At 48.5% G+C, this 10,851-nt stretch overlaps 5 protein-coding genes across 5 annotated transcripts; 2 read left to right on the forward strand and 3 right to left on the reverse strand.

Annotated features, from left to right (window-relative positions):
- Positions 1-207: 207 nt before the first annotated feature.
- On the reverse strand, positions 208-1,406 carry N7537_011539 (putative acyl-CoA:6-aminopenicillanic-acid-acyltransferase; the record flags this gene model as incomplete). Its single annotated transcript, XM_056902593.1, has 3 exons — positions 208-840; positions 897-1,301; positions 1,356-1,406. 3 exons carry the CDS (start codon positions 1,404-1,406, stop codon positions 208-210), a joined length of 1,089 nt encoding a protein of 362 aa, XP_056747880.1.
- Positions 1,407-1,778: 372 nt separating this feature from the next.
- On the reverse strand, positions 1,779-3,299 carry N7537_011540 (glycoside hydrolase family 1 protein; the record flags this gene model as incomplete). Its single annotated transcript, XM_056902594.1, has 2 exons — positions 1,779-1,912; positions 1,967-3,299. The coding sequence occupies 2 exons, from the start codon at positions 3,297-3,299 to the stop codon at positions 1,779-1,781; spliced, it is 1,467 nt and encodes a 488-aa protein (XP_056747881.1).
- A 335-nt stretch (positions 3,300-3,634) lies between these two features.
- Positions 3,635-5,857, reverse strand: N7537_011541 (glycoside hydrolase family 95 protein; the record flags this gene model as incomplete). The annotated part of the gene is made up of 1 exon (XM_056902595.1): positions 3,635-5,857. One exon carries the CDS (start codon positions 5,855-5,857, stop codon positions 3,635-3,637), a length of 2,223 nt encoding a protein of 740 aa, XP_056747882.1.
- A 789-nt stretch (positions 5,858-6,646) lies between these two features.
- Positions 6,647-8,313, forward strand: N7537_011542 (putative MFS sugar transporter protein; the record flags this gene model as incomplete). The annotated part of the gene is made up of 2 exons (XM_056902596.1): positions 6,647-7,621; positions 7,672-8,313. 2 exons carry the CDS (start codon positions 6,647-6,649, stop codon positions 8,311-8,313), a joined length of 1,617 nt encoding a protein of 538 aa, XP_056747883.1.
- Positions 8,314-10,551: 2,238 nt separating this feature from the next.
- N7537_011543 (uncharacterized protein) lies at positions 10,552-10,851 on the forward strand (the record flags this gene model as incomplete). The annotated part of the gene is made up of 1 exon (XM_056902597.1): positions 10,552-10,851. One exon carries the CDS (start codon positions 10,552-10,554, stop codon positions 10,849-10,851), a length of 300 nt encoding a protein of 99 aa, XP_056747884.1.

Consider the following 10,851-nt stretch of genomic DNA (forward strand, 5'->3'; position numbering starts at 1 on the left):
CTTTTTGCAACCATTTAGTCGAGTATTTGGCCCAAGAGAAACAAAGCAACAATGATCTTTATGGATTCTTTATATTCCAAACATAGCACAGATATTCGAGGTAAAGGATTGGTATTTGATAAAGCAATTCTATCACAAAGTCATATCATCTTCCTTGATATATAAAACACCCATTCAAAGCCTATATTCAGCTGCCTTTCATGATATTCACCAAGGCATTGTCAACACAGGCCCTTCCTCTCCAGATCCAACCCTTCCAAAGACCACCTCCGCTCCCAGATTCTTCGGGTCCAAGTTCATAACAATGTTGAACAAAGAACTACTTCTATTCGAGATATGGCGCGATGGATCCTCCTCGCAACATATTGCCTGAGGCTTGTTATATGTATCGGAGAAGATACGTTCTCGCAACAAAGCGGGTGTAATAGCATCGCCCTGAACACCACCTTGAATTAACTCTTGCGTCAACTCCCCTAGCCGCCGAAGCCGGATAGGCGACCCGGATAGCCAGGACGGCTCATTCACATAGTGATTCTCAAGAAAGTGGTTGGTATGTCTGATAATCCCCGATGCGTCCTCGGAGATATGCTTGTCTCCCACGGGCGATAGCTCAAGCCCCAGGGCTGTGGTACTATCGGCACAAAGGATATGCTGGGCAGATGCAACACCACCCAAAGACTCGAGAGTCTTCACGGCATTGTCGACAGAAGTACTTTCTAAACACAACCGAAGCGCAACATGAATTGGGACCTTGCTACTGAGCATCGGTTTGGCGCGGATTGCGTTGAGACCAGTTCCGACGCCGTTAGTATTGAAGCCAATCTTGCCGACGATTCCTGCCTAGCCATAGTTAGTTAGTTACATGTCTGAACATAGATACACACAGGTGTACTCACTTCGGTAACCATATATATAGTAGGTTTTCCAACCTGCTCAATTGATACCATTGCTAGGTTCTTCTTGACAGTCTTCGTCCAGTCCCAATTCTGAGAGAGCACTCGCGTCGTCTCATTTTTCTTCCAGCTTAGTGTTGTGCAGCCATCGGAAAATCGGCCAAGAGCTATCTCGCTTCGGCAGTTGAGCGTTATGATGTCGAGCACATCTAACCCGGCGCCCTCGGCGATACCTTCCATCTCCGTGAATAGATGAGGTGTTAGATTCTGTAGCGTGGGTTGGAATTCGGTTGCGACCTCGCGAGCATCTTTCCAGGCTAGTTTTGAGGTGTACTGGAACATGGCGTCGTAGATGGATATCTGACTGTGAATTTGCTCTCGCAATGCGCGACCATGTTGTAATCCAATCTAATATGAGTCAGTTGAAGTTATATGTGCAGGCGTTGATATTGGGCCATGTACTTCTCGAGGAGTGCCCTGGAGCTTCAGCTTGATCGGCTCATTTTCAGACATTTTGGATATGTATAGTCACTGTACAGATGATCAAAACCAATGCTATTACCAGCTATTTAATTGACTTGAGGCATCAACGGTCGGGCCGGGTTCCCCTCAGTTGGAGTCATTCGGGGTCTAGCCGATAGGCATCGCATGACCTGCCCTAACTGGCTACAATTTGAGATTCCAACAAATAAAATCACTATTCTATGGTGTTACACAGGGGGGTAGTGATGACACCAGTCTCCAATACACCCCGGTGTAAGGCTTGTCTCGTATATTTACTTATGTAGGTGGTGTGGATTATTACAATATATATAATACCGATAATGCTGTCTTTCTTGCAAGCATTTCATTGATATTGACTACTTATATTCCTATATAAATCACCTATGCATCGTTAATCAAATGCTTGAACAACTTGTTCAGGTAATACGCAGACTGCTTGGGATAGCGAGTCTTTTCTTCAGACTCATAGTCGATAAATGTGGAACCAAAGCGATCCGCATACCCAGCGGCCCATTCTAGAGAATATCAGTCAATTATTCATATAGTGGACGAAGAAAACAGCCACTTACCCCAATTATCAGTGAATGTCCAAGCGAAGTAAGACCGGATATCAACTCCGTCTTCCTTCACAGCCCGCGCCAACGCATTGCCGACATAGCCCTCAAAGAACTTGATGCGGAACTCATCATTAAGAACCTCAGGTGTGGGGGCTGTTTCACCCTTGGCGGTAGTACCATTCTCAGTGACATAAATTGGCATCTGGTATCGCTTATAGATCCAATTCAACAACTTCCTGAATCCCCCGGGCGCAGCCCGCAGCCACAGGGTGTCACTTTCCTCCCCACGAGACACACCTTGCTTATTCTCATCAAAGATCTCCACATTGCCCTTGTGATCATTGATATCAGGCGTAGATGTTGTATGCTTCACAAAGAAAGTCGTGTAGCTATTCATGCCATAGAAGTCCGAGCTCCCAAGCACAAGCTTCGATTCCTCTTCCGTGAACCTCGGCAACCGGTCACCGAGCTGCGCCCGCATAGATGCAGGATAATCACCTGTCTTGTACAACGGATCCGCAAACCAAGCAATCTCGAACTCGCGCGCACGCTCCGCAGCCTCTTGGTCGCGTGGGTCCTCCTCATCCCACGGCTCGGACCAATTGCCATGCAGCGTGATGCCAATAGTTCCCTTCTGCTGGGGTTGGAACTCCTCCCGGTACAAGCGCACAGCATGGCCATGCGAGACGAGTTCAGTATGCGCGACGGTGAACGGCTCTGTGGATGAATCACCCTCGGTATTGCGCTCACGGAAGGACGATCTACCTGGCGCGTGGACACCCGCTGCATAACCGGCGAGGGTATAGACGCCCGGCTCATTGTATGTAATCCAATGCTTGACGCGGTCACCGAAGCGCTCGAAGCAGACGCGGGCGTAGCGCACAAAGTCCGGCGTATAGGCGTCCTGGTTCAGCATGCCACCGTACCGATCTTCTAGGGCTTGGGGGATATCCCAGTGGAATAGGGTGAGGAAGGGGGTGATTCCATTGCGGAGGAGTTCGTCGATGAGATCGGAGTAGAATTTGATTCCTAGTTCGTTGACGGGGTCGTCGCGGCCACCGAGGGGGATGATACGAGACCAGGATAGAGAGAAGCGGTAGGCGTTTACACCATAGGACTTCATGAGTGCCACATCTTCGCGGTAAAAGTCGTAAGCTCGGACGGCGTCATCGGCTGTACTTCCATCGGCGATTTTGTCTGGTGTGTGGCCGAATGTATCCCAGATTGATACGCCTTTGCCGTCCTTGTTCCAGGCGCCTTCTATTTGGGCTGCTGCTGTGGCGTAGCCGTGGAAGAAGTCAGGACGAAGTACATTCTTGAGATCTTGCACTGAGTTTAAATCCATCTTGCTGTGTTGCTTCTGTGTTGGGACTGGTGGGATTGTGACAAGGGTTGACAATTTATTTTCTGAGCTCGGAGCTCTCATCGAAGATGCCCCGCAAAGACATTATCCGGATAAAATATCATTGTTCTCTTCGATTTACCCCGAGATTGGGATATGCGGGTGTTGCTCCGTGGTAGTTTAGGAAGTGCAGGGACCTTTGCAGTTACACAGAGGGGTGACGGTGGGGATGTCAACACTTCGAGCACGAAAGTACGAAAGTACCTTAAGATATTAAAAGATGCTCTTGCATAGAATTGAGAATTGGAAGCTATAGCTTGATTGATTCATTGATATATCTAGTTGATCCTATGTTTACCACCACCAGCAATCTCTACTTGTGACTCATTGAAGTAAACAACCGCAGTCTCTCCACGTTTCGAAATGATAGTCACTTCACCTATAACACGGCCATTCTCGAAATCAAATTGCAGCTCAAACCCACCACGCGCCCGCACTCCCCGGATAGATCCAGTCCAGTCCCTCGGACATGCTGGAAGGATGCGAATTACTCCAGGCTCATGGGATTGGACTAGCATTTCGATAATACCCGCCCCACCACCAAAGTTGCCGTCAATCTGGAATGGAGGGTGGCTGTCCAGCAGATTGGACAAAGTAGACCGGGACAAAAGCAAGTCTAAATGCCTGCTACATTCCTCGGCTTCGAGTAACCGTGCGTGTAGGTTGAGCAGCCACGCACGACTCCAACCAGTATGGCCACCACCATGCTCTGCGCGTCGACGTAGAACTACTCCGCACGCTTCTGCCAGCTTGGGGGTTTGTGAAACCGTGATTGCATTTCCAGGGTGTAGGGCCCACAGATGGGACGTGTGACGGTGTCCAGGCTCGACCTCAGCGTAATCGGTAGCCCATTCCTGTAGATACCCAGAAGGGGAGATCTGCATCGGCGGGAGGCGGGATTTTGTAGCTTGAACTGCTGGAAGAAGGGCATCATCGAGACCAAGTCTCTTTACACAGGACTGAAAGACGCCCAAAATAGCATCTATGATTTGGATGTCGATCGTCGATCCTTCACACAATACGCCCTTTTGACCCTTGTGGTTGTAGAACGAGTTCTCTGGAGAAGCAGACGGACTGGTGACAAGGTATTCACCATTGGCATCCTCGACTAGGAAGTCAAGGAGAAACTCCACGCACCCACGCAGGGTGGGGAACATCCGACGAAGGAATCCTTCATCGCAAGTATATTGGAAATGATCCCAAATGTGGTAGCAGAGCCATGCACCACCCAGAGGCCAGATGCTTGCCGGCATCCATCGATCAACAGGGGCTGTATCGGCCCAAATATCAGTGTTGGAATGGGCTGTCCATCCCCGACATCTGTACATGATCCTAGCTGTGGCTTTTCCGGGTTCAACCATGCGTTCCAGTAAATCAAACAAAGGAATTTCACATTCTGACAGGTTACACACATTTGCAGACCAGTAGTTCATTTGAAGATTCACATTGGTGGTGAACCTGGAGCCCCATGCCGGATGGAAGGATGGGTTCCAGATACCCTGGAGGTTTGCAGGAAGTGATTTGTGTCCATCCCGACTACATGATATCAGGAGATAACGATTGTAGTTGTGGTAGAGTGCGATGAGCCCTGAGTCTCGAGAAGTCTTTAGGCGTTGGTCGGTTGGGATTTCGGGAGCGTCTGGCCCAAGTTGCAATTCCATTCGGTCGTACAAAGACTGGTAATCCGCAACATGACGGGCGCGGAGGTCCTCCAAAGAGTGGGCCAAGGCATCCTCTGAATCTTGCTTGGTTCGCTGATCAATGTCTTCATGTCGAAATGTTGTTTGCGCCGCAATGATCAGCAGTGTATCACTGGAGTTTACTACTAGATTATTTCCAATCTGGGTAACTGTACTCTCAGCACTGTCGCAACGAACTGACACGATGCAACATGCTCGATTACTATTCTTTCCCCCAGGTGTGATATGCATGGTAATGGAGTTGCTGGTAGCACTGACATCGTCAAGCCACTCATTTGTTTCAAATTCCAAGTCACTCATGCGGGTTAGACGAACGACAAACTCAGCCTTGCTCGAGGAACGCAATCTGATTGCAAGCACATCATCCGGGTAAGTGGCCAGGACTTCACGTTCGAAGCGAACACCCTGGTACTCATAGCTGACATGCGAGGTAGCAATTGTGAGATCCAGCGAGCGCCGATAGCTTGTTACCTGCCTGGGATCATGTCCCAAGTCCAAGAATAGGTTTCCTAGCGGCTCATAGTTCCGCTGGCTGATCGGGTTAGCGAAAAACGCCAGCTTGGCGATCTTCTCAGCTTCGACATGGTTCTCCGCGCGTATAGCCTCTCTCAGGCGCGGTAGATACTCGAGCGCGTCTCGGGGGTTGCGATCTTGTGGTCCTCCGTACCACACGGAATCCTCATTGAGCTGTAGCATTTCAGTATCGGTGCGTCCATACACCATGGCGCCTAAGCGCCCATTCCCGACTGGCAGGGCTGAATTCCAGTCCTCCGAAGGTTGCTGGTACCATAATTCCGACATGCTCAATAACCTTCAATGAGTCCGACCTGCTGGTCTGTATTGGGTTGACGTATCAATATGGCTTATCCCTGGCGAACAAGGCGGCAGTTCGGTCCGTCAGCCGCGAAATTTGAACAGAAGACGCTGAGAGCCTTTGAATCAGATAGATCATACAAGCTAGGAGCTAGTAGAGTGATCTGAAAACCGATCCGATTTGCCAAGAGCAAAGGATTCCGGATAATCCTGCTGGTAAGCGCCAGCTCTTAACTCTTTCTCCGGTTGTTCCCCGGATTCCAGGCTAAATGTCTCCCCCAGATTATCCCCCTCCTTGTGATCTAGGGTAGATCCGGCCACTCCAGACCAACACTGGGGAAATATTTAAGCGATATTCCAACCAACTAGACGCTAGTTTCTCCCCGTAGTCGTATCTTACTGGTGAGAAATCCCTAGGGCACATGGCAAGGAAAGGCAATTCAGGAATTGACGTACAAAATGTTCAGCGTGACCCCTATTACCCACCAATCACTATCCATTCTGGTAGTTATATCGTGCCACGAGCTAATCTAGTTCCAAACTCATGTCTTCTCCGTGGCGAAATAGGTCGTTCGGCAACAGCCTGGATGCTGACTGTTAGTTTGTCGCTCCCCCTAGCTTCGTGGAGACCGATTCACCGAAGCAGAAATACCCCCGTATATCCCCACTTTTAGGTCGAACTTGACTGCAGCTCGAGGGCTCTTGACCCCATATTTTTGGGACGATCATTTCTATACTCTTTCAATTCCATTTAATCGAATCTGCCAAACCGGAACAATGGCCTCGGGTGCAGCCTATGCGGAGGCCAAGCTGGGCAAGAGCGTAGATCCGGAACATATCGAGGAGATTGTCCTGGCACGGGTGACAGAAGAGGATCTATGGAAATTGTCCGAGGATTCCCTGACGCTACGGTCATGGACCGGATTTCGCCTGGGTCTCATCATGTTGGTCCATGGTTGTAACCAAGCTGGCTTTGGAATCGACTGGGGTGTCATCAGCGGCATCAATGCTTTGGATTCATGGCACGACTACTTTGGTTTCGGGAGCAGTGGTGGCACATATGGTTTGATCAATGCTCTGATGCAGATTGGTATCGTCTGTGGAGCACCCTTCATGGGTTTGGCGGACGTGATCGGTCGTCGTGGGATCAATTTCACCGGCAACGCCATTGTCATCTTCGCATCTCTCATGCAAGGCCTCGCCACGAACCTTCCCATGTTCATGGCCGGTCGATTCTTCATGGGATTTGGTACCTCACTCATGTCGAGCTCTCAGTACATTGGCGAGATTTCGCCTGTCCATCTTCGTGGTGTTATGGTCGGCTTTTTTGGCGCATGCTTCCAGGTCGGTAGTCTTGGTGTGCTTGGTGCCATGATTGGACTTACCGAGTTGCCTGGCAACAACTCCTGGCGTGTTCCCCTCATTCTTGAGGCTCTATTCCCTACTCTTGTCTGCCTAGGAATATATCTTTTGACTCCTGAGTCGCCCCGTTATTATGTTTTGAGGGGCAATCGCCAAAAGGCCAAGGAAGTCATCGCCAAGTACCACACTACTAGCACCGACATCAATGAGCCCATTGTCGATATTGTGGTGAGGCAGATTGAGGAATCTCTCGAGAATGACCAGACTGGCTACAGGGCTGCCTGGGACTATCGCGTCTTCTTCACCAAGACGGCCCGTTTCCGTCTCCTGGTTTTGTTTTTGTACTCTCTCTTCCAGCAATGGAATGGAGGTGGTATTATCACGTACTATGTGAGTGATTAGACCAAGGACATCTTATTCAGTGACTAATACCTTTTTAGATGGTTCCTTCATTACAGCAACTTGGAATGAAGGGCGAGAAGCAGCTACTTGGTGTCAACATTGGCACCACCGCAGTATATTTCGTCTTTACAGCCGTTGGCGCTCTCATAGTCGATAGGTTCCGCAGACGAACCATGATCTTTGTGGGTCTTATCAGCATGATTATTTTCCAAACGGCTACGACAATCACGTCGTGGCAATACATTGTTCATGGCACTGCAGCGGCGGCGGCGCTCACCATTCTCTGGATCTTCCTTTACCAAACCTTTTCAGCCACATTTGTTGCAACCATGCACAACCTGTATCCAATTGAAATTCTCTCTCTGCCACTTCGTGCCAAGGGAATGGGTCTTTACGGTCTGATCCAGGGAGGTGCCGGAGCTGCACAGACCTACGGAATTGGCGTCGGTATCCAAAAGGTGGGTTATAAGATTTGGGTCGTGTACATCGTGTACAACTCGATTCAGCTCGGCTTGTCGTGGTTATTCTTCCCAGAAACTAGCCGTTTGTCTCTAGAGGAGATTAACACGGTGTTTGAGACCCCAGGAGTCCACCCGGTGAAGATGTCTTTGGATATTGAGAAGGCCAAGAAAGCCAGAGCGGCGGCGGGCCGGGATGAGGAGGGCAGTGATGATCGATAAACTTTCAGTAGAAGGGAAGCTGCTTTTATTAAAGGGAGCAGAGAACATAATTCAATGTATATTTCCCGTCTTTGTTTCAGCTCCAAGCTCTAGACATCAGAGCTGATCCAAACCTTAGCACTGATCATCTCAATGAATGTAATGCAAACCTCTACTATTACACTTAGATCAAGACAAATACACAAGTGGAACAGTTGAAACGCGTCGAACCCGATATAAGCCTGTGGCTACCCGTCGGAAGGGTGCTTGTTCTGTTACCCAATTTTCGCCCTCTATCTTCTCAAACGTATAAGGGACATCAGAAACACGAGTTCTGAAATATTTTGTATCCCTACCAACTTCCCAAAAGGATAGTATTAGCTTCAACTCCAAGCTCGGATCTACAATTGAGTGACATCAGATGATCTTCCCGAGCCCTAAAGTGCCCAGACTTTAGCCCATTTCCCGCTGGGATACCTTATGGAATCCTTTTTTTTTTTTTTTTCTCCGAGACTCATCGCCACTAGCCCAGAATTCAATCACGGCCCATAGGTCCCCTACATTTCGGCTTGCAGCGTTGCACAAACAAATCAGGTACCGAGTTAGGACTTTGCGCACTCCGATCCTTTTCCTTTTCCTTTTTCTTTTTTAGCTCCCTCTTTCTAGGTGGGAGGCTATTCTGATTAATGGCTTGAGCTTTCAATTGGTATCATGTGTTATGTCAAGAAAAAAACAAAATAAAAACAAAATAAATGGCCAACGGTCAACGGGTTTGCTGCTGTCTGTAGTATCACAGATGACCTGGTGTGTGCTTTGCAGCCCTAATATGGTTATTCTTGGAAGATTTGGATGGTGACGCAAGCCAAAAAGAGACAAAAAAGAGAATACGTAGCTGAAGTATACAGTTAAGCTGGTTCATGGGGTCTTTTCCCTTCGCTCTTTTTATCCTTTTATGCTGAGAACACATGTATGTCTCTGGGAGAAGAGAAAGGTCAACGGTATAATTGCCAGTTATTTATAGTCTGGGCCAGACACTGCATGAATACCAGTGGCATCAAGGGATATTACTCATCTTCCCTGCAGCTATCCAGAGTTCGCAAAATAAACAATAGTCCATGTTAAGATCTTCATGAAGAGCATAATGAGACGGGCAAGGTGGAAATGACGGGCAGGCTACATCAACTCTATTTTCGTGTAATCCGGTTGCTTGCCTCTAATTGACCTGATTGACCCTCGTGGCAACGATATAGAACCGCTAAGGTTCTTTTCGATTGTCTCTCGGCTGAAGAGACCCGGATCAGATTGTTTGGTGCAAACAGCCAACTCTGTCCTATAGCAATTGAGTTATAAAATGATATATAAATGTCCACAGTACAACCACACAACATACAGATGTCTTCTAATCTACAGACCCTGATACATAGAGATGTGCGCACGGCCATACGGACCGAGACGGGACTGCATCTGCCGATTAATGCTCGATCCTCCCAGCAAAATTCCCAGAGTCATGCACGTCCAGTTGCGCGGTCTGGCGATTCAAACATGGTGTTACCATAGCTTTTGCACTAAAAGTGCCAGACAAGGCGGCAACTTAGATCGATTGGCTCGGCTTCTCATCACGAGACAGATGGTACTGTCGCCAAAAAGCAAACGGGTCATCGCCGCTCAACACGGGATGCGCAGGTCTCTACTTCGAGTACCGTTCTTTTTGAGAAGAAAGTGTTGGGTTGGGTGAAATTCTCTTACGTGTATGTTGCATGTGTCTTTTGATCTCCTTCTCTTTCCGGGATGGTTTGATTGTGGCCATGCCTCCCCCTTTTCTGCGCTGCAGTGTTGAGGGGTGATACATCCGGCATGTCGGGTACTGGAAGGGCGATGTTTCCTTTGGACAATGACGATGAGCATGATCTCGCCATGATATAATTGATCAAGTTTTCTCTTACCCTTTTCCCCCTATAGCCTTTTCTTTTTCTCGTCATTAATTTGGAACCCTTTTGTTTCGCCACTATATTTCTATGTTTGCTTCAGGAGTGTTCTAGGCGTGACATTCTCATGAATCATTTGGTTCATATTTGAACAGATATACATACTTCGGTGTTTGAACATAATACCCTGCATATTATTTTCACTTCTTTCAAACTCCCGACAAAACCCATTGCCAGAACACGGTTATAAAATTAGTTCATTGCCTGCATCGACAACCAACCCCCCTCTCTTATGGTCCAGTCCGAGATGCCCCCGAAGAGTACACAAGACAACATGGTGCCCGAGGCAAAAGGAATCAAGTACGACGAATGCGAGATGGCCCTCTTCCGCGCCAAACTATCGTATCATGCCACGATTGATGAACGAATGGCCTCACAGAATTCAAACCTGACTTCGATCGCGGAAGCCCAGGCTCGAATCCTCAAGGGATGGGAAATACAAATGCAAGGCACGAAGGATTTGGCTGGCAAGAACGAGGGTCGCTCTGAAAGTGATAAGAGAGCAATGGCACAGTATGCATGGAGGTACACGGCTCTGGAGAATGCTGCAACCAAGACCACTGGAAAGGGATAG

The sequence above is a fragment of the Penicillium hordei genome, assembly GCF_028827395.1.
Source record: "Penicillium hordei strain IBT 12815 chromosome Unknown utg000006l_segment0_segment0, whole genome shotgun sequence".
NCBI lineage: Eukaryota > Fungi > Ascomycota > Eurotiomycetes > Eurotiales > Aspergillaceae > Penicillium > Penicillium hordei.